This window comes from Nansenia antarctica (assembly GCF_963989245.1).
Source record: "Nansenia antarctica genome assembly, chromosome: 7".
Classification (NCBI taxonomy): Eukaryota; Metazoa; Chordata; class Actinopteri; order Argentiniformes; family Microstomatidae; genus Nansenia; species Nansenia antarctica.
Window position 1 is genome coordinate 16,652,871 of NC_137677.1, and position 24,635 is coordinate 16,677,505.

At 41.8% G+C, this 24,635-nt stretch overlaps 1 protein-coding gene across 1 annotated transcript in view; it reads right to left on the bottom strand.

Moving 5' to 3' along the window:
* Window positions 1–3,212: 3,212 nt before the first annotated feature.
* Window positions 3,213–24,635, bottom strand: part of adcyap1r1b (adenylate cyclase activating polypeptide 1b (pituitary) receptor type I) — a gene marked incomplete at both ends in the record, with an annotated part of 44,484 nt that continues 23,061 nt past the window's right edge. Inside the window, 6 exons of the mRNA XM_080536340.1 lie at window positions 3,213–3,401; window positions 3,706–3,747; window positions 3,907–4,036; window positions 4,277–4,368; window positions 4,624–4,693; window positions 4,843–4,903. Coding sequence (XP_080392466.1) covers window positions 3,213–3,401; window positions 3,706–3,747; window positions 3,907–4,036; window positions 4,277–4,368; window positions 4,624–4,693; window positions 4,843–4,903 — 584 coding nt within the window. The remainder of the gene's footprint in view (window positions 3,402–3,705; window positions 3,748–3,906; window positions 4,037–4,276; window positions 4,369–4,623; window positions 4,694–4,842; window positions 4,904–24,635) is intronic.

Consider the following 24,635-nt stretch of genomic DNA (forward strand, 5'->3'; position numbering starts at 1 on the left):
AGGTTTAAAGAACATACTTTATTCTTAGAATTATGACACCTCTATTTTGACATCAACACTGACTGGTGATTTAATGCACCACCTATCGCGTAACACTATGTATATCTTATGACATAAATACTGGAATAAAACTGACTCATGACATGTTGGGATTGTCATAATGGTTGTAATAAACAACATTGCCTCAACGCTGTTAAACATTCAACTCACAGTATGAGGGAACCAGACCACATGATTCTGATTGTCCAACCTGATTCACAGACCAAGGAGGAAACCGTGAAACAGGGACATCTTATGGCTGTTTGATTTAACACAAGTTGGACCAGTATTATAGGTCAGACTTAGTCGATATCAGAATAATGTAGAACAATACAGTATCCGGTCTGCCTCCTTTTCATTCAATACATTTGCTAAACTGAAATAGCCTATCAAACTCAAACTTAATCAACACACAGTTTTTTCAACTATGTTTTATTATGGTTGATGAGCTGTGCTTTATCTAGTGGGTTTAAGAGCTGTGTATTCATCACATGGTCACCGAATGTTTCACATGCTAAAGCTACTGTTCCTAGAAAATGCATTGCATTATCTATAATTCATAACATTGTCATGGAAATAAAGGAAAATTACCTAAATATTTTTGCAGTTTTTTTTGCAGTTTCAGTTTGTGTATAAAGGCAATTCTTATTATGTGGACGAACAAAATTTAGAATTGTAATCATTATTCGTCTTGCTCCCTTCCCCATATCATTGTATGGAGGATGGGTAAAGTAGAAAATGAAAATACAGCCTATAAATATACTCTTTTGACAAGAATCATAGGTATCATGAATTTTACCAAGGTGAGAAAGTACAATAACTGAATTCCAGTGTCCAATTATTTTGATGTACAAAATAATGATTTACAAAATAATGAAGTCTTATCATATCTATCATTGTGTTATGATCTATTAAGTAGATTGAATAGATCATGGCTGAAATTTGATTTCAAAAGGGAATCGGTCATAGGTCATGCCCAACTTGAACCAAAATGAGCTTAAGTACGTTGAAGGCCTCCAGGTTTTAGAATATTGATTTAGTAGCATCACAAAAGCACTTTTGTTAAACCATGTTCTACTTTGCAGTTTTGTTTTGAAAAGAAAGACAAAAATCTCTCAGATTAACATAAGTAAAAATACTTGTTTTGTGCGTAAAGGCACTTTGGAGACTTGAATCAGGTTAGAACAAAGGATTCTGACGATACGTAAGTCAAGCCAAAGGAAAGATTTTCAGTGAAATCTGTCAGTTGCAAAGCTTACTAAGCCTTTGCAAATTGATACGGCCTTGCAACCGCAGCAATGAGTTGATCATCTTTGGGATAAGAGAATTACCTCCCAAAGTCTCATCCATTTCAATATGCTTCCTTTTAGAGGAAAATAGACAAGCAGAAATTCAGAGATACTGCAAGAAAAACAATAATTAGACAAATAAAGGGAGGACTAAGGAAAACTAAGGGTAATCAATTTGTCCTTTCCTATTTTTTCAAAACACAACTCAAAAAGCTAGTATTTATCACAACTGAAAACTCAAGGGCGTGCGATGTTTTCTGTTGGTGAAAATTATCCCTCTGTTCAATACACATACAGTAGATATTGAAGTTCAGAGATTGTTGAGGAGGCATTGCTTTGAAACTTTAAAATGAAACATATACAGTAAGCTAGACTGCATTGCCTCCTCAACATCATACTGTATACAATAACATCAGAGTAAAATAATTAAAAGAAGAGGAATACAATTCATGCAAACAATTACAGTGAACTCCATTTTTGTTGACATTTTCTGTACTAACGGCTGTTTAAAACTATGTGCGCACCAATCCCAGAAAAGACGCAATGCATCTTCTCATACACAATCAATGCTAATATTCAAAGAGGTTTGTTGTATCATGGTCGTAGTTGGCAAACCTTAGCATTGTACGTACATCCTTAAAAGACACTGTAAGACAAGCATCTAGCCATAATAAATGTTTTTGGCATTTCATTGAATTGTAGAAAATACATCTTTCAGATAAATACTTATTTTATCAGCTTCTTTCGTCAGAAATATGAAACTCTTCATCAACATCTCTTTATCTCCAGCATGACACTTGACCAATCACAGTTTTGTCATGGCTCCTGCCATTGGATACATTGCTGTTGACGTCATTGTACGTGATTTCATACAGGTATAACTGGTGTGGTACTTCCTGCTGCACCCGTGATCCTGGCTTGATTCTCATGACAGAGCACAAGGCCTGAGTTGTTTCCCATTGATGTTGTGATTTGACGCCCGTGTCCACTCTCAACCTGCAACAACCAGATAGGTCAGTTGATAAATATCTACATTGGGTAATCTGTCTCTTTTAGCCTCTTGACTTTTTTGGACAGGATTTGTTATAGGGTCGGTTTCCAACAACTACAATACCCAACTTAAAAACAAGATACAGTCAACAACAAGCTAATAGACATTTTGAGGAAAGCATGGAGGAGGAGTTTTGAATACTTCCATCCTTCTTCGGACACTAAGATGAGATGTATAACACCCTTTGACAGTAATACGATGATATGTACAGTACAGAACATTAAGTATGCTTTCTCCTGAACGTACCATTCCCTGTACATATCCATATCTAGTGGTTTCTCCTGTTGATTCACATTCACTGTGGGCCACGCCCCAGATGGTGGGTCGGTCCCCAATGGAAACACTGTCGTGAGTTTGGATTTAATCCAAACTGCGCTCTGGGACCATGTTGAGCAGGTTCTGTTGAGGAGGGTTGCAGTTTCTGGTCACAAGGGCTATTCAGGTCAGGTTTGGTTTTAGGCTGGGGGTGGGTTGGGTTGAGTTTGGGTACAGGTAGGTAGGAAATGTAGTAGGTCTGTAGTAGGTGCGATGGAATTATGTGGGTTTATGGGTTTGGAATGGCTGCATCAGGGAAGTGGGGATTTGGGTTCAGTTGTGTTAGACTATGGGCTCCGCTGGGCTGGCTTGGGTTTGGGGTCCAGTTGGGTCCAGATGGTTTGGGTTGAGTTTGGATTCCGATGGGATAGGGTCAGGATAAGGGTTGGGATATGGGTTAGGGTATGGGTTGGTTAGTGGTTGTGGTGGGTGTGTGGGGCCAGGGTTGATGAGGCTGGTGGTGTCAGGTCCAGAGTGGAATTGGCTGGTGGGTGAGGCTGTGGTCTCTGCCTGGCCGTTCATGTGGCTGGTGTCTCTGCCTGCAGGCTGGACATGCGGATCTGAGAGCTGCTCTTGCTGAGGATGGAGAGCTGCGTCCCCCCGTTCACCCCACTGCTGGCCAACGAAGGGTGCCGGTGCTTCAGGTCCACAGCAAAGTACCGATTCACCGTCCAGCTGCGCCATTTCCTCTTGATCTCCGACTGCACCTTCAGGGAGATACTTCACAAGGTCATTATTAATGGACCTCGCTGGAAAGACACACCATGTCTCTCTGTCTGTCTCTCTCTTTCTATCTACAGCGTATGTATCTTTCTCTCTTAGTTTATCTCTTTCTCTTTATCATTAAGAAGAGATGCACTGTTGATTTTAGGTTGACCTGTTGTGTGAACATTCTGCAGCATTCATGGCAAACATAGACTAGTTTTCCGATGATAAACAACAGTTTAATATGATACAGACAAGTTTAATAGTGCCTAAAGCAATCAATAGTTTGTATAAAAGAGGGCTTACCTCTCCATTCAGAAAGCAGTAGAGAACAGCCACCACAAAGCCCTAATGGGACAAAAAGTAAAAGCATGAAACAATATCTACACATCTTGCAGCATTTCTACAGATGAAAAGCACTTGATCCAGTACAGTTTCTACTAGATTGTATCAGACGCATTAACCTTGTGTTGCTCCCAACCAAGCCGTTCGAAATCAAAGCCTCACCTGGAAGGATCCTAGGCCCAGCTCAAACACCAGTCTCTCCCTCTTGCTGACGTCTTCAGGGGAGAAGGCGAACACGGTGTAGTGGATCCCAAACAGAGGAATCAGCAGGAGCGTGGAGCGAGCCAACCTCCTAATTAATTAGTTAATATGGACACACATCATCAACAGTGGACCAATATTCATGTACCATGATCAGTGATTCAGTTTGACCAACCAACAATAGGTCATATCATCAACCACAGACCAGAAAACATATTAACATTGATTACAACAAGACACTCATGTTGATACCCATGCTATTGAATCACAACACTCTCACATGTAAATATCAACTTGGATGGATATAAAGACACAGACAAACATTACTTACAGGTAAATACTGGATTCATTCCCACCAATGTCTGGAGACTGGAGTTTCTGGACAAGGATGATGATGATGCCGATGAAGAGGATAAAGTTTATCTGTAGATAAAGAAAAAGAGATGCATCAAGACACAAGCGTGAAGAAAAAAACACTGCTGGCTGTGTGTTTGAGCTTGAGGGATGTGATGTGTAAAGCAATGTGATAGGTAAAGCAATGTGATAGGTAAAGCAATGTGATAGGTAAAGCAATCCCAAACCGTTCAAGCATCTTGATCAAATCACAGAAACATCACAAATTAAAGAACCTGGAAAAAGCTGCCGGTATTTGACATAGAGTAGATCATTATGACTCACCATGATGGAGGCCAGCACAGGTCCCTTTATCACCCACCAGATGGCAGCATTATAATTCATATCCCAACAACTTTGGGGATGAAGGTGGAGAATTTAGAGAGGGAAAGGTATTTTAAGAATACATACAAAGCTAATCTAATGTTAGCAAATATACTATTGTCATTACAATCATAATCATAGTACTAGACTCAATTAAGTGTAATAGCAGAGGTAACTTACCCTATGTCATCAAAGTGCAGCCTGAGTACTGCCCATATGGTCACACACACTGTGGGGGTCCCTGAGTACACACAAAACGCACACATTTATACACACACGCACACACACACACACACACACACACACGCACACACACACACACACACACACACACACACACACATCACACACACCACACACACACACACACACACACACACACACACACACACACCACACACACACACACACACCACACACACCACACACACACCACACACACACACACACACACACACACACACACACACACATACTTGTTTATGCTACATTGTGGGACAATATGACTAGGACCTCCCGTGTGGGGACACCCCTTTCTAGACACCGTACAGCACTGAGAAAAATCAGGCATGATCAGAAAAAATTCAGGAACCAGAATCTCACTTCAAATTAGCAATATTCAATACTTTTTTCAAGACATGACTTCTTCCACCCATGTGGGGAGTCTCAGGTTGCTATCTTTCTGGGGACACCATAACACACTTTCAGATATTACTATCTTTCTGGGGACACCATAACACACTTTCAGATATTACTATCTTTCCGGGGACACCATAACACACTTTCAGATGTTACCATCTTTCTGGGGACACCATAACACACTTTCAGATGTTACTATCTTTCTGGGGACACCATAACACACTTTCAGATGTTACCATCTTTCTGGGGACACCATAACACACTTTCAGATGTTACCATCTTTCTGGGGAACACCTTAACACACTTTCAGATGTTACCATCTTTCTGGGGAACACCTTAACACACTTTGGTTGAATCCCAAATGGAGCCCTTATCCAAGCCCTGAACCCTTGAAGACTTTGGGTGCGTTTGTTTAATCTCCCGGGAGCGCACTCGGGTTGACATAGTGAGTTATTGTCACTATGTTATTGTTGTTATTGTTGTTATTGTCACTATAATTGTATAGTTATTGTTAACTCGGGTTACAGCTTAGCATGTAACTCAGTACTCTAGTTAGCACTGATACAGCTTAGCATATAACTCAGTACAGTAGTTAGCACTGATACAGCTTAGCATGTAACTCAGTACTCTAGTTAGCACTGATACAGCTTAGCATGTAACTCAATACTCTAGTTAGCACTGATACAGCTTAGCATGTAACTCAGTACTCTAGTTAGCACTGATACAGCTTAGCATGTAACTCAGTACTCTAGTTAGCACTGATACAGCTTAGCATGTAACTCAGTACTCTAGTTAGCACTGATACAGCTTAGCATGTAACTCAATACACTAGTTAGCACTGATACAGCTTAGCATGTAACTCAGTACTCTAGTTAGCACTGATACAGCTTAGCATGTAACTCAGTACTCTAGTTAGCACTGATACAGCTTAGCATGTAACTCAATACTCTCTAGCCCAATGTATCACCAAACAGCGCTCAATTTAGTCACTCACTATTCGCCTACCCCTCCCCCACACAGCACCTTCCACAGACAGCAGCACACTCAGGCCTCAGCCGTTCATTTAACATTGCCGACCTCCTGAACTTTAAGGTTAAAATAAATACATACAATATCCTTTGTAAAAGTCAAACTGTCGTATATTTTCTACTTAAACACACACATGCATAGATAGTATGATAGGGGCCCATATATATGCTGAAGGGGAGTGTTGTGCAATGTTGTGCAAATAGCCCCCTGAGTGTTGTGCAATGGCTCTTGTAATCTGACCAGCCCTCGGACTTGGGGCCGTGGTGACATCACAGGGGACGGCCCTCATGACCATCTAGATAAGGTGATAGGCTATGGCCTGTGACTGTATTTGCATATTGTTGATGAATAGGGGTGAGACCCAAGGGGGGGCCTCTTTACCAGCCGATCCCAGGAGAGGAGGACAGACACAAGGCTTCAGCTGTTGGTATATGTATACCCTGTTTTTGTACTTTAATTAAATCGTCTTAAACTCAATAACTGTTCTTTGATTCATAACCAATAAGATAAATACACAACACTAATGGCGAGCCTAGCCCCGGAGATAAATATAGCTTAATTTACAGTATTTTGCAACTCTTCAATTCGACAAGGAAGGTAGGTTTTCTGCAGGGACCCCTCCCTTGTCGATTGGTGTGTTCACAGTTGACTGAATCTAAGTTATAGTCAAAAGAATCTTGTGTAACGTTAATCTTGTTGGAATAGAAACAAACCTTTCATAATCTTTAATAAGTGGGGTTGGTGAGAGCCGGACTTTGAAGCCCGTTTTTTGTAAAATATAGTGTTTGATGGTAAGGTATGTGATTTGTTTGTATGGTATTGGAATATCGTGTGTGTCTGTGTAAAATTCGGTAAAATTGTGTTTATGGAATGAGTATTCCTTCCTAATTTGATAGTGTAAGTAGACTGTGAAGTCTGTTTTGTAAGAAAGAGCATTATTGTTATAGATTAAGAAATCGATTCTTCAGAACTGTGTCAGAGAATCCATTCTTAGACGCCATTGTCTTTGTCCTTGAGGAAGGACACACACAGAGGCCATCTCTATGAGGAAAACGTGAATGCATTGTAGAATATTTGAATGAGATAAATAATAGTTTAACTGGATTGAAAGATAATCGTGAAATTGTTGTGTCGTGGAAAATAACATTATTGTGGAAAGCAAAGTATATGTTGTGAGACTAATCTTTTCACAGGAGCGGTTTTTCCCCCAGAAGGAAGGACAAAGACTTGCCCCTCCCCCTCCCTTTCTCTCCTGTGGATAGACGCGCGCTCACACATGCACGAGCGTCCGCGCTCGTACACAAATACATTCCTTCATTCACGCGGCAGAAACGCCCTAGGGGGCTGCGTGTGATTGTTGCATTACTTATCTCTTACAGATAAAGATACATTCATTCACATAGACTAGTATTGATAAAGATAGAGATATAGTGAATTGATCTCGGGGTATTTTAAATAGTTTAAAGGTACGGTTACTCGGAAAACAGAGGAGTTTACACGGGGACTCGCGCATGGGCAGCGCAGGCACATTTCACACACACAGAGAGCACGCGAAGCGAATAGGCCAGTCGTTACCCTCAATAAAGCGGCTCTGTGCCTGCTTACAGAATGTTGGTGAAAGAATCTAAAAGGTTGATGCATAGATTGATGTTGTGAATGACTGTTCAGTATTACATTACTTTAATTAATTACTTATCAGTTGAATTAATTATTCAGATCATTCATTTTCTGTTTCACAAAACAATTGATTGATTCCACAAGTTTTAAATCAATGTATATGATGATATAATGAATAATTCTAACTAGTCATTCATTCCTTTCAATTAACTGTTGATTTATTGATAGATTGTGAGTTTTAGGTAAGATTAAAAGATAGAGTCGTTCTGTGAGACAGAGCTGTTGGCTACCGGCGCCATCTGCTGGACAAAATACGACAAGACATTTTAAAACACTGATTCTCTCTGAAATCTATCTGAGGTCGATGAAATAATCCTTTACATTAATAAATGGATGGTTGTAAATGATTGTAATATATTACATTAATTTAATTAATTACAAATTGATTGAATTAATTATTCAGATCATTTTATTTTTCTGTTTTCACAAAACTTTGATCAATTGTTTTGTGACAATCTAATGATAACCATTCCTTTTGTTTAATATTTTGATAACAGCTAATTGACGCCACAGGTATTAAATCAATGTATATGATTATATAATGAATAATTCTAACTAATCATTCATTCCTTTCACTTAACAAGTCGATTTCTTTACAGATTGTAATTAATAATTAATCATTTTATTCCTTCCAAATAACAAGTCGATTTCTTTACAGGTTGTAATTAATATTCGTGTTTTACATCTTTTTATTTCAAGTTAAGTTCTTTTTCACAGTATTTGATTAGGAATAGCAGAATAGTTTGTATTGATAATTAAGCAGTAGAAGGTTTTTGTGGATCAGTGAATGCTTAGGGTGTGACCAGCCTTTGTGATTTGATAAGTGTGTTGACCAGCCTTTGTAGTTTAATAATTAAGTTGACCTGAACTATAATTAGTATTGAATGACTAATTAAGTGACACATATTCATAAACAATTAGGAAACACATTTAAGTATAAAGTACATACACAGATATTAGATTTAAGTTAATACTGCACTGACATACACAAGAGGCAAATCTGTTGTTCTGGGTTGTAGTGATTTTGTGTGGACGGTTAATACAGTTATATTGGACTAGCATTTGTTTAGCAAATAAGGCAAAATAAGGTGGGTTGTAAGAAGCGTACACCTTATCTAATATAGAATATTGTCAGCATATTGAGCAAGTAGAATGGGGTCAAATTCAACGAAGCTGTTAAAAGATATTAGTGAACATCGTGGAATGTTGGCTACGTTATCCCCTATGGCTGTAGTGGAAAAAATGAATCCTCTTGTTAGGGAAATTAGCAAAATGTCTACGAAATGGAATAGCCGTTGGGCATACATTGAACAGCCGTGGCCGAAAGAGGGCAGCCTTAATTTACAAATAATTGCAACATTGGAAATACTTATCAATGGGCACAAAGCACATCAAAGAGGAAAGAATAGATCAGAGAAACGCAAGTTAGAATTAGCCATTTTAGAGCTATTTAAGGTAGAGGGGCAGAAAATAGCAGCAGCTTGGAATGAGAAAACAGCAAAAATGGGAACGGAAAAGAAAAATGAATTGGCCAGAACACTGGAACAGAAATTGAACATTCCATTCACAAACATGTGTCCAGTCTCCAGTCCCCCTCCATATGCTAAGGCACTGGAGGACCATTCCCAGAAGAAGAAGAAGAAGAAGGAGCCAAGGGGAAAAGGGGACGACAGGAGTGACGAGGAAGATGACAGCAAAGATGGCAGTGAAGACTCAAGAGATGACGACAGTGCAGATGGAGGCTACAACGCTCAGGTCAGGAAGATGATAGCCACAGCCGAAAGGAAAGGTGGGAGAAGACGCCGGGAGAAAGCGGAAAGAGAGGAAGAAAGACACCACAGATGGCTGAAGGAGCAACGAGAAAGGGAGAAAGAGGAAGATTGTCATCGAATGACATCAAATACATTAAAGAACTGTCCAGTGCTGATTCGGGGTAACAAGATGGAATATCATCCGTGGCATCATACAGATCTGTCTGAAGTGATGGAGAAGCTCCCCGTTCTTCAAGATGGTGGATACCCGTGGACTACTGAGATGGACGTGAGACTGACAGGAACGCAGGCCGCAATGGGAGACCTGAAAAGACTCTTAGCTTTTATTGCAGGATTGGATACAATGCAGGAAATATTGATGAAGGCAGGACTTCATAGATATATCAATACATCAGTTTATGATCCAGAGCTCTTCGCAGCAAACAGAGGCAAACTGTGGAAAGCAATCAGGGAGATCTACCCTACTCACATTCACCCAGACAATATCATTGTGAAGCCACTGGGGGGAGATGAGAATCCCAGGGGTTTTGTTGCCCGTGTGCACTCTCAATGGAGAAGTGTGACAGGGAAGGACGCTGAAGATAACCCCTTAGAAAAATCCATAATCAGGGAAAAAATACAAGAAGGGCTTCCTACCCCAGTTAAGGATAAGCTAGCAGAAGTGGTGGGGCTACGACACATGAACAAAGCTGTTTATATAGACCACGTAGCTCATCAAGTTGAGTTATATCGAAAGAATATTCAGATACAGAAAACACAAGACGAAGAATCACTCAGAATATTGACTCATGTGCAATTGACTGAAAGCGAGAGGAACATAGAGGGAGTGCAGGCTTTAGCCCCACAGCAACAGCCACCTGGAGTGCAGACTGCTACTTACCAGTCCTACTCACAGGGGCCACAAGGGGGGTATCCTGCTACTTACCAGTCCTACCCACAGGGGCCACAAGGGGGGTATCCATACCCACAAGGGCCACCAGGGGTGCAAGCGGTTCCATACCAGATGTACAACCAGCCTGGCCAAGGACCACCACCAGGGGGATGGACAGCAGCAGGGAAGAAGATGCTAGAACCGTGGTACCAATGCGACCAGAATGGACATCTAGCCTGTACCTGCTACAACAGGCCCCAGGGGGGCGCAGGGGGGAGCCAAGGAGGAGGATATTGGCCTCCTACTACACCTGCTCCAGGAGTGATGAACCCTTACGGAGGCCCAGCAGCTGGCCTATAGGGGTGCCCGGAAGATCCGAGTGGGAGGTGCCAGCTGGTGGTGACAAAGAAGCCTGAAGGCGCCACGCACCTTCCTATGTCTAGAGAATATGTGAAGACAATCGGATTTGAGGGAATTAAACAGCTGATTCCTACAACTGAGCTTGTAGACTTAGAGTACAAGGGACAGAGAGCAACTCTGTCAACACTTGTGTCAGAACACACGCCAACAGGGCTGCTAGGGAGAGATGCTCTATGCCAATTGAACTGTACAGTAAAATGCACACCTGACGGCTGTCAGGTGACGGTGCCATCCGATGTTCAGATTCCATCGACAGCCAGAGTGATTAAGCATAGAACAGACCTACAAGCTTTGCCTTTAAAGGGAGCTGATATAGAATATTGGGTTGATGGGTCTTGTTACCGGGTAGGAGAAACTTTGTGCGCTGGGTATTCCTTAGTTAACACTAGGACCGCGGCGGATCGCGACCTTATTCAATCGCGATGAGGTGTGATTCAGCACTATGATAGTTTAACATAGAGAAGAGTGTACTGACGCACAAAGATCGCTGGAGGGCGATGTCACACAAGGCCGTCTGCCAGGCTCCGACGCCTTTTCCCAGAATGCATTTCGCACCGGCAAGCAGAAGGCGTTTTGAATCCTCCATTTTTTTTCAAAAAAAAAATGCTGTGATTTTGCCTTTACAAGTGTTACCATGTCATTTTATGAAGTTTTAATATGTTTTCAGGTGAGAAAGTACCAATATATATTCCCAAAATGTGTCCAGCTTATCAAAATAACCCGTATATCTCCTCTGACGATTTTCGTCGTCGAATTCGCTAGCATGCGTTCGTAAATTCGCCCTGGAAATCTGGTTAGCACCCATGGAATGCCTCTTGTCCAATCAAATTACCTGGTCCCTTTATGACGTTGAACCCGGTGTGCGCTCCGGCGCTCTCATAGCGAATTTACGAACGCACCCTGCGGTTTCACTTTCAAGATCTAATTTTTTTGCATTGGAAAACACTTACAGAGTGAACTGTCATAATGAAAACATGACAAAGCCATTTGACTATCTTGTTCATAAACAATGGTGTCAGGACTTTTCATTTTGATGACACTGACAACTGTTGTGCAAATGTTAATAGTGATGTGAGAAATGCACCAAAGCGACTGAGAAAACTGTATTATACACAACAGTGTTGTGTTGTGTATATGTGAGTGAGACTGTGGTCTACAGTGATATACAGAAAAAACATTATATACAATATTATACATATATTTTTGTTGTCAGGACTTGTTTAGTTATTGTCATTTCGCAGAGTCACCTCAATAAAGCAAATGAACAAATGGAACATTTGCGAACAGTTCTGTAACAAAACGCTGTTACTTTTCCTCACACATGTGTAAGTGGAAATCCTTGGCCTTTCCTGTGGTCCTCGCAAATAAACCAGAATAACTCGTTTCTAAAGTCAGTTCCATTCACTTGATATAATGGTTGAAGCATGGGGGATGGTAATCTAAATTCAAAGGATCTAAAACAATTGTGGCTTGTTTTTCCAATGAAGCCAACAAGGTCTTTGAATTTAGCCCTGCCATGACTAATCTCAAGTATATTGCAGGCAATAGACCTCCATTTATCCCTATACTTGTAGGGCAACTTAGAAACAATAAGCCTGAGGTTTGATGGGCTATCAAGCTCTTCCAGATAGTGCAAGTCTTGCATGGCATTGTTGCATCCTCTCAAATACAGTGCATAGGCCTGTAGTGACTTTCCATCTTCAGCCTTTATGCTTGGCCAGTTCAAGGCTTTATTTATATATATAATAACGTATGCATGTATGTAACGAGACTGCGGGAGTTTTCATTACTAACGAATGAAAGTTGATTATCATTATTAAAAAATAACTGTAATATATATTGCAATGTTGTCCCTTTCACACATAGTTCCAAGTAATTTCCTTGGAATCCCAAGCTGTGTTGACCAGGTATCGAGACACAACAGCAGGGGAGGGGTGGGGGAAGGGAGGGGAGGGAGGGGTTACATCACCCTCTGTAGAACATCTTCTATCTAATCGGCGCACTGTGCTAAAATGCAATGCAAACAAAACAACACAGGACAGACAGCAGTGCAGTGATGCGTTTTATATTATATTCTTTGAACAACAGAACGGGACAGGCGCCAGAAACTGCCATAATATACCATACATATATCTGCCATATATCGTACCTCCGTTTTATATTGAGAAATATGATGATAAATACATATAGGGCGGAGGTATGCTATGTGGTGTGTGGCTAGATATTTTCATGTAGCACTGTGACTGCGGGGGAACCCGATGTCTTTGTTCATTGATCGGAAACGATCGAGAGCCAGCCATCAACCCTCCCCCCATCAAGCGCATGTCTTATTGAGTCAACACGAGTTGACTCGCTGGAACGAGACAGACTGATACACACCACACCTCTGCCATATCATACATCGGTCCCACATGTATTTATTTACCATCATATTTTTCAATATAAAACGGTATGATATGGCAGATATATATGGTAGCCTACATTGCAGTCGTCCCGCAGTTCTAGTAGATCGCCGACATCATGTTATTTGATGTACATTTCACGGCAAGATAATTCCGATTTGTGGCAAACACCCAACAATTGTTCGTTCACTAAACATTATAACATGAACACAGTTATAGCACCAGTTCCTAGCACCTAGTTTCCTAGCACCAGGGGAGCCCCCCCTCCCAAATTTCGTTGTTTGGTACCTGTACTATATCAATGACAAATAAAGACCATTCATTCATTCATTCATTCAAACAATGACAGTTACAGTCTCGCTCAAACTGTAGCGAGATTAGGAGACTACTAATTGAGAAAAAGAAAAGAAAATACATGAAAGAAAGGAGAGAAAGAGTACAGAATGATAAATCCGCTAATGTGTGTAATGAAAAGTGTGACAATGTTGAAAGACATGATGTCATAATCAAAATATAAAACCTGGTTGGATAAAATAAGATTCTGTTGTGATTGTGTTGACATTGTTGTGATGTCAAAAGAGATCTTGGTTATGTAATGTGTAAAGTGGAGAGGAGATTGATCGGAACTGCGGGAGTTTTCATTACTAACGAATGATGGTTGATTATTATTATACAAAAATAATAGTAATAAATATTGCAATATTGTGTTATCATAGTTATGAGCTTCACAGTGATAACGTCTGTTTATTTGTCGTGAACTTCACGCCGGCCGTGCCCGTAACATCAGCAGACAATCGACTGCTGTAAGCTTGTAAGCGTTGAAACCTGCTTGGCAGCTTTGAAACCCGCTTGGCAGCTTTGAAACCCGCTTGGCTCGCTCATGAATTGGCAGCTATTGTTTGCTAATGGGAAACGATCAATAAGATTACCCTCCCCCGTGTATCAACCATCAAGTGATTGTAACTCACTTTAGAAACTAGTTCTTAGCCTACACGTTTCTTTGTCAAATACATGCTCTGCATGTTTCTCTAAAATGCATAAAGTTCCTATAAGCAGAGAAGTGGGGAAATTATTAGAGCAATCTGATGAAGCTTGAGTCAGCTGAGAACGAACTATGGAACAGATTAAATGCTATATATGGAGAGGAGATTGATTGAGACTGCGGGAGCTTTACTAATGAATGAAAGTTGATTATCATTATTAAAAAAGAATAGTAATAAATATTGCAATATTGTGTTATCATAGTTATGAGCTTCACACAGTCTGTTTATTTGTCGTGAACTTCACGCCGGCCCTAACATCAGCAGACACATGAACACAGTGAGGATTCAAACCAACAAAAATAATTAATACACATCATTTCATTTATAATGTGCAGTAAACAAACAAAATAATGTATACTCTCTGCAATTGGCTACTATACAATGGTGCCAAAATCAACTATCCAAATATGAATCTGCGTATATCTATGTACAACCTTGATTGAACCAAGATTCATAGACAGATTGTCCCTTTTGCATATCATCATAATAGGCATTCGTGTCATCATGTTCTTTACACATTACATAACCAAGATTTATTTTGCAATCACAACAATGTCAACACAATCACAACAGAATCTTATTTAATCCAATCAGGTTGTATATATAATCTATATATATAATCTATATATTGGTTTCAATATACCTCCATAGCAGTCTACAGTCTAATTTAGCTATATATATAATTACATTATGAGAACATCAGTATTTTTACGCCTTTGGTTGTATTGTCTGAACGAACATTGATTGGGAGACATACTGTACAGTTTATCATTTTCATAACTGTCTGCACATATACATATCTTATTTTGATTGTTATTGTAGCCTATATATAAACACAAATATCAGTCTTATGCACTGTGTCTCATTCAGCACTGAAGCCTGAATTTGAGCACAGTGTGTGCCCCCTTGCTACCTCTGCTGATATAAAAGAGAATTGCAGGCTTGGAGAAATAGATGGCAGCCACAAGTACACAGACACACACAGAAATACTGCTAAAACGCTTTATACTAACTCGATTTTGAAAATGTAAAAATGCTGGGTGGTAGAACGCACATATCTAGGAAAAGTCATGAAAGGAGGGTCCTGAAATGTGATCGAGTGCAAAGGTAGAATTTTTTTTGTACTCACTGGTGCTGTTTAACACCTCACGGCTGTTCTAGTGTTAAAGCACAGAATTCAAAGTTTATTGTAGAACAGGCTGAGGCAGTTCCTCAGCCTTGCTCGGCTCAGTTGGCTGAGTTGATTGCCCTCACAGAAGCATGCAACTTAGGAACCGGACGGAGAGTGACAGTGTACACCGACTCTGCCTATGCACATAATGTTTGTCATTTTAATGGAGCTGTATGGAGGGGGCGGGGTTTTAAGAGAACTGATGGTACGCCTATACAGCATCACGCACAGATCATGAAGCTGTTACAAGCCATGATGAAGCCAAAGGAATTAGCCATAGTGAAGTGTGCCACACACAGGTCTGACTCATCACATGTCACACAAGGTAACAGGGCTGCAGAGGATGCAGCCAAAGCCATTACAGGAGCAGACAAGGCAGGTAAAGGTCTTCTGGTCACACATGAAAAGCAATTACAGGGCATGGTCACACTTGAGGATTTATTGATGTTACAGAGTAGAGTAACTACGTTAGACAAGAACGTTTGGCTAGCAAGGGGGGCAAGTCAGGATGACACAGGTCTATGGAGGAATCATGAGGGGTTGGTTGTAGCACCCTCAGATTTAATAGGCATGTTAATACGGGAAGCTCATGGATTAGCACATGTGGCTAGGGGGGAGGTAAGACGCAAGATCACCAAGGAATATGGGTTTTGGAGTCCATATTTGATGGAACAGATTGACCATGCTTTAGGTCAATGTGGGGTCTGTTGGAGAAACAACATCAGAGTGGGTACACCAGTGGTGTCTGGGCATATCCCTACCCCAATAGGGCCACGGGTGGTGGACAGGGGGGTGGATGTACAGAGTAGGCAGGATGTTGTGCCAACAGGTGCCGAGGTCCCCAGAAAACCTGAGAAGGAGGAGCTACGACGAGATGCTGTGGTGTTGCCAGAGCCAGTGGCAATGCCAGCGTTACAGCCAGTGATATTACCGGCAATGCCTGAAGCCGAGGGGACAGTGGAAAGCTGTCCAGATGCCAATAAACCAGAAACCAACGAAGCAGAGAGTGTTGACAGTCTGGAGGTCCAGCCTGGGGGTGTCCAAAGCCTGGACACCTGTGCTACTGGGGATGCTGGCGAGTGCCTGCATCATGCTTCAGATGATGCTGAGGGCGACTCCCCAGACCTTTGGTTTCTTAGCTGCAGTATGTGGGGTTTTGTGTTTTTGTTTTTGTTTTGTGGTCGTTTAGTTTCGGAACACCCTCTGGGTGGTCCGAGGGGGGATGTGTCGTATATTTTCTACTTAAACACACACATGCATAGATAGTATGATAGGGGCCCATATATCATCTGCTCTGTCGTCCTAAATGTCCCGACTGCCGACCCACAGCCTGGGATTGCCCAACCTCTCTCCTGTTTTTCGGCCATCACACAGCGAGAGGTTGAGGACATCATTAGGACGATGAAGCCTTCCACCTGCGCCCTGGACCCCTTCCCCACAGCCCTGGTGAAGTCCAATCTCTCCGCAATAAGTCCTCTCATCACCAAGATCATCAACCACTCCCTCCAGACCGGCCATGTCCCATCTGCGCTGAAAACTGCTGTCATCAGACCACTCCTCAAGAAACCCACCTTAGACCCAGAAGTCCTCGCCAACCACAGGCCCATCTCCAACCTTCCTTTTTTATCCAAGGTACTAGAGAGAGTAGTTGCTGCTCAACTTAAGGATCACCTCAATCAAAACCACCTCCTTGAGTTCTTTCAGTCCGGCTTCCGCCCTGGCCACAGCACGGAAACGGCTCTGGTCAGGGTCACCAACGACCTCCTGATGACAGCAGATACTGGCTCCCCATCCCTCCTCATTCTCCTGGATTTAACAGCAGCTTTCGACACCGTGGACCACAACATCCTCCTTCACCGTCTGCACTCCACCATTGGCCTCTCTGACACTGTCCACAACTGGTTCACCTCATACCTCACTGGCAGAACTGAGCACGTCACCCTGGGAAAGGCGAAATCCCACACCCACAACGTCACCTGCGGTGTCCCCCAAGGCTCGGTGCTGGGCCCCACCCTGTTCACACTATACATGCTCCCCCTTGGCTGTGTCATCCGCAGGCATGGAATGTCATTTCATTGCTATGCGGATGACACACAGCTCTACCTCAGAGTCAACCCCACCTCCTCTGCACCCCTGCCACTATCCACACTAACCACCTGCCTGGAGGAGATAGAGGCGTGGATGAAGCTCAACTTCCTACAACTAAACAGCTCCAAGACCGAGGCCATCCTAGTCGGCACACCACACCAGGTCCGGTCATCCACCATCACCAGCATCACCTTCTCTGGCCAGAACATTCCCCTCTCCTCATCTGTTACCAACCTGGGTGTCAAAATGGACCCTCACCTCACCTACGAGACCCACATTAAACATATTTCCAAAACAGCCTTTTTTCACTTAAGGAACATTGCCAAACTCCGTCCTGCACTCACTCTGGCAGATGCAGAGAAGCTCATCCACGCCTTTGTCTCCTCCAGACTGGACTACTGCAACGCACTCCTCATCGGGATTCCTAGCAGCTGCCTCCAGAAACTTCAATACATCCAGAACAGCGCTGCTAGGATCCTGATGAGGGTGCGCAAATATGATCACATCACCCCCATCCTCAAATCACTTCACTGGCTCCCCGTCTCCCTCAGAATTGAATTCAAGGTCTCCCTCCTCACCCACCAGTGCATCCAAGGAACTGCCCCCCCCTACCTCAAGGAACTCCTCCATACCCCTCAGACCTCCTCACGCACCCTCCGTTCTACTGGCACCAACCTCCTCAAGACCCCCAGGACCAAGCTCCGCACGATGGGAGATCGGGCCTTCTGCTCGGCTGCTCCCAGGCTGTGGAATGCTCTCCCTGACCACCTAAGGGCACCACAGTCTGTGGATGCTTTTAAACGGGGCCTTAAAACCCACCTTTTTAATAGAGCCTTTTTTTAGCCTTTTAATTGAATGTTTTTATTGCTTTATCTACTGTGTTGTAAGCACTCTGAGATTTTATATGTAAAGTGCTTTTATAAATAAAATGCATTATTATTATTATTATTATTATATGCTGAAGGGGAGTGTTGTGCAATGTTGTGCAAATAGCCCCCTGAGTGTTGTGCAATGGCTCTTGTAATCTGACCAGCCCTCGGACTTGGGGCCGTGGTGACATCACAGGGGACGGCCCTCATGACCATCTAGATAAGGTGATAGGCTGTGGCCTGTGACTGTATTTGCATATTGTTGATGAATAGGGGTGAGACCCAAGGGGGGGCCTCTTTACCAGCCGATCCCAGGAGAGGAGGACAGACACAAGGCTTCAGCTGTTGGTATATGTATACCCTGTTTTTGTACTTTAATTAAATCGTCTTAAACTCAATAACTGTTCTTTGATTCATAACCAATAAGATAAATACACAACAAAACCCTGAAAAGTCATCAAACTGTGATGGAGCATATTAAGCCAGTAGCTTTTGGAAAATGGATGCATTTTGTGCATTCCTGGGCCTGCTAGTTAACTGAGAACCAATCACTATTCGCCTCCCCCTCCCCCACACAGCACCTTCCACAGACAGCAACACACAGGCCTCTGCTGTTCATTTAACATTGCCGACCTCCTGAACTTTAGGCTCACTTTTGGGACACTTCCTATGTAGCCAGGGGAACAGAAAAAGACACACACCATCAGTGGGATGCCAGCTTTCAGACAAAATTGTTTTCAAGTCTCTAGTCCATTGTATGGCCAAACAGGGTTTAACTTATTGGGGATAGGCCTCCATTGACATTACATTGCCGACCTCCTGAACTTTAGGCTCACTTTTGGGACACTTCCTATGTAGCCAGGTGAACAGAAAAAGACACACGCCATCAGTGGGATGCCAGCTTTCAGCCAAAAGTGATTTCAAGTCTCTAGCCCAATGTATCACCAAACAGCGCTCAATTTAGTTGTGCACTATGCAGACAGAGCACTGATTTGCACCCCTCCCCCACACAGTTAAGTTTCTGTTCTGCTGAAATCTGCCTCGCTCTGTTCAATTAACCTTCCTTCATGACCGGCTCACGGTGGGACCCGTGCCGTGCTGGCGCACTCATGTCCATAATCGAGAATTTCTCTTAGCTTCTCTCCCACCATGTCAGCCATGCAGAGAGCGATTTTTTTACTAAAATAAAATAACCAGAATGTTTATGATATGCTTTTTGTTAACTTTAGCACTGTGAGACTTGCAGTTGGAGTTCATATAATTGTAATCTCACCATATATGACAATACTCTTAAAAGGGTTAAAATAAATACATACAATATCCTTAGGGTTAGGGTTAGGGTTAAAGTCAAACCCTGAAAAGTCATCAAACTGTGATGGAGCATATTAAGCCAGTAGCTTTTGGAAAATGGATGCATTTTGTGCATTCCTGGGCCTGCTTGTTAACTGAGAACCAATCACTATTCACCTACCCCTCCCCCACACAGCACCTTCCACAGATAGCAACACACAGGCCTCTGCTGTTCATTTAACATTGCCGACCTCCTGAACTTTAGGCTCACGTTTGGGACACTTCCTATGTAGCCAGGGGAACAGAAAAAGACACACACCATCAGTGGGATGCCAGCTTTCAGCCAAAAGTGATTTCAGGTCTCTAGCCCAATGTATCACCAAACAGCACTCAATTTAGTCACTCACTACCCCTCCCCACTCAGCCGTTTAACATTGGCGACCTCCTGAACTTTAGGCTCACTTTTGGGACACTTCCTATGTAGCCAGGGGAACAGAAAAAGACACACGCCATCAGTGGGATGCCAGCTTTCAGCCAAAAGTGATTTCAGGTCTCTAGCCCAATGTATCACCAAACAGCACTCAATTTAGTCACTCACTACCCCTCCCCACTCAGCCGTTTAACATTGGCGACCTCCTGAACTTTAGGCTCACTTTTGGGACACTTCCTATGTAGCCAGGGGAACAGAAAAAGACACACACCATCAGTGGGATGCCAGCTTTCAGCCAAAAGTGATTTCAAGTCTCTAGCCCAATGTATCACCAAACAGCACTCAATTATATGCTCAATATATTTTAACAGTGAAAAAACAGGAAATACAGATTTAAAAAAATAAATAAATAATCACAATAGTATGTTATTAGAATGATATAAACTTAAAATAAAATCAGTCTACTGTTAATAAAACTACTGCTGCAGATTTCTGTTGGTCTGTTTCTCAGACTGAATTGGTTCCATACTGCTTGGCCCTCTGAAAGGTCACAGCCAGGTCAGCTGCAGGTTGGGGCGGGGGAGGGGAGACATCAATTAACCACCTGCACCTCCAAACTTTCCCCAAAGCTACTGCTGCATTCAATGCACACGGGAATAACTGGTTTTCTGGAACAAGATGAATAATTATTATTCATAAATGTAGAACTGCTTAATCCCTTTATGTTTTGTAATTATTTAAAGATAAAACAACAGTTTTAAATGTTTTTATAATTTAAACCATTATATGGCTTGCATGATTGAGAATGTTGTCATTTTTAATACACAGTTTTGGTACACTACATTAACGCATTTACAGAACTCTCCTTAAAATTACAAATATAGTACTTATTACTAATACACTCAGGCCTCAGCCGTTCATTTAACATTGCCGACCTCCTGAACTTTAGGGACACTTCCTATGTAGCCAGGGGAACAGAAAAAGACACACGCCATCAGTGGGATGCCAGCTTTCAGCCAAACGTGATTTCAAGTCTCTAGCCCAATGTATCACCAAACAGCGCTCAATTTAGTCACTCACTATTCGCCTCCCCCTCCCCCACACAGCACCTTCCACAGCTAGCAGCACACTCAGGCCTCAGCCGTTCATTTAACATTGCCGACCTCCTGAACTTTAGTCTCTAGCCCAATGTATCACCAAACAGCGCTCAATTATATGCTCAATATATTTTAACAGTGAAAAAACAGGAAATACAGATTTTTAAAAAAAGAAAATCACAATAGTATGTTATTAGAATGATATAAACTTAAAATAAAATCAGTCTACTGTTAATAAAACTACTGCTGCAGATTTTCTGTTGGTCTGTTTCTCAGACTGAATTGGTGCCATACTGCTTGGCCCTCTGAAAGGTCACAGCCAGGTCAGCTGCAGGTTGGGGCGGGGGAGGGGAGACATCACCAGAATACCTCTGTGTCATTGGCTGCTATAGGCATAAAAGGAGAGAAACTCATGGTGTGGCCCCCATCTTCCCCTGACCTCAACCCTATTGAGAACCTTTGGAGCATCCTCAAGCAAAAATATATATGAGGGTGGGAGGCAGTTCACATCAAAACAGCAGCTCTGGGAGGCTATTCTGGCATCCTGCAAAGAAATTCAAGCAGAAACTGTCCAAAAACTCACAAGTTCAATGGATGCAAGAATTGTGAAGGTGATATCAAAGAAGGGGTCCTATGTTAACATGTAACTTGACCTGTTACAGTTTTTCTCAGTCGCTTTGGTGCATTTCTCACATCACTATTAACATTTGCACAACAGTTAGTGCATTTCTCAGAACAATTAGTACAAACTGCAAAACCTAGGTGTTAACCTGCAAAAGTGTGTCACTTGCTCAAAATGGATAGTTCATTCCTCAAAAGCAAGTATTCATGTCAATGAAAGTGTCAGTGTCATCAAAATGAAAAGTCCTGACACCATTGTTTATGAACAAGATAGTCAAATGGCTTTGTCATGTTTTCATTATGACAGTTCACTCTAAGTGTTTTCCAATGCAAAAAAGTCAGATCTTGGTGACACTACCTGAAAATGCTCAAGACAGTACTATACACTATTTGCACAGCCATTTGAAATCTACAGTGGGTTACACATTACTGTATTTAGTGAGGTAAATGAGTACAAGACGCTGAATAGTTATGTTTCACATTTTTACTGCATATGCTCTTTGCAATTCTAATTTGTTCACAGCATTGTGCAAAAGAAAAATACAAACTTGTTTACCACAAACATAAGAAACACCCTTTGGGTAGAGCTGTGCACAACTGTAAACAATATTGCAGTACATATTGGAACTGAATTGGAACATCCAACATACTGTAAATCATTCATTGACATCCAGACGTTCCTGTCTGTCTGGCCACATATTTTCATCGACATCACAGCGAATATCATCCCTGGTAATGCAGCGAGGAAAGTATCTCCCTGAGTGGCGAATCCACCCTCTGCTAGCAAGGCCATTTGGGTATGTGGATGCCGGTCATATACCTTCCACCTCCAGGCAGAGAAAAACTCCTCTATTGGATTCAGGAATGGCGAGTAGGGAGGGAGATATTCCACCAGCATCCTTTCATGTGCTGCAAACCACTGTCTGACCAGATCTGAGTGGTGAAAACGCACATTATCCCATACAACAACATACTTGTTCAGATGGTCTCCATTTAGACCCCTCTCATTCTCAGGGATTATGTCCCTGTAAAGAGTGTCTAAAAAAGTCAGCAGATGTTGTGTTGTGTGGACCAAGACAGGGTATATGGGTGAGGACGCCGTTTTCTGAGACGGCTGCACACATTGTAATATTCCCTCCTCGTTGGCCTGGGACATCAATGGTTGCTCTCTGTCCAATGTGATTTCTGCCACGCCTTCTACCTTTTGCCAGATTAACGCCTCATCAACGTATATGAATGTGTGCAGCGGTTCCCTGGCCTCCAGCTCCAGTACACACTTTATCCCAGAATAGAGAGAGAGAGAAAAAAACTCATTTTGGACAACATATTGTACAGTATGAATTGTCATGTAAGTGTACTGCATGGCACTACACAAAGTAACCAGTTTACAGCACTGGACATTAGAGTATGCATAGAACACATAAATGTTTTACCTGTACATACTGGTGACGGATCTCCTTCACTCTGTCGCTGTTCCGTTCAAATGGCACATTGTACAATTGTTTCATGCGCATTTCATTTCTCCTGAGCAGTCAATTGTAGCGATTGAAACGGATTCAATATTCCCAAAGATATTGTCATCCTCTATAACAGCGCTTTGTATCTCTCTCAACCTTATGGCATTGTTTGCAATCACCATTGCACACATGGCTTCCTCTTGTTGTGGAGTAAAAAGGGGCCCTTTTCCACCTCTGCAAGGTTGTCTTGCCTTGTCTTGTCTATGTGGTGCAGAGTAAAATTACAGTAATGTACAGTAAACATGAGATATACGGCTTTAACCCATATTACTGTAGTGAACAATAACAGAGAGAAATTGTTCAATTTGGGAGACATTTTCAGGAAAAATGATAAAGAAATGTATACAATTTGCTTGACAGATTTTGACAACTTGTTCAACATTTTTGGATGTAATGACTCAAGCAATGAAATGAGGACTTAGTTTTATAGGGAATGACTATTAAGCATCCAAAAGTATAGTTCATTTTGACTGACATGACATAAGCAAATGATAATGTTATAAAACAGCAGAGAATTGTATGACAGCAATTGATGCATGTCCAAAAGCATTTGCAATTTGTTTGAAGGAATGAGAAACTGCTACTATGATGTGCACAAATGACTTAATGTTGTGGAGGTTGAACTAACAGTTATGAGAATTTCAATTCTGATCAGAGAAATGCACCAAAGCAATTGAGAAAAACTGTAAGATGTTTTTGTTTGAAATAGCTTTTGATTTCAGTAAATATGACCTCCTAATATGACCTCCTAACCCTAAATTAATCACAATGGTTTGTTCTTTACAACCTATAAAATGTTTTGAAACTCTGTTGTGCATAATAATTTGGAACAGTGCATTTTGAGTTTTTTATTAAAAAAAAAAATACTGTTATCATTGGGAGGTTTGTTCAATAACATTTGAATTATACTCTAACGGTTGATGACTTGAAAATTATACTGATTGTCATTTGCATCGACTATTTAGGAAAATCTGATAAAAATATAATTTGCATAATAATTTGGAACGAGGTGTATATTTAACCTTTTCGAGAGGGAA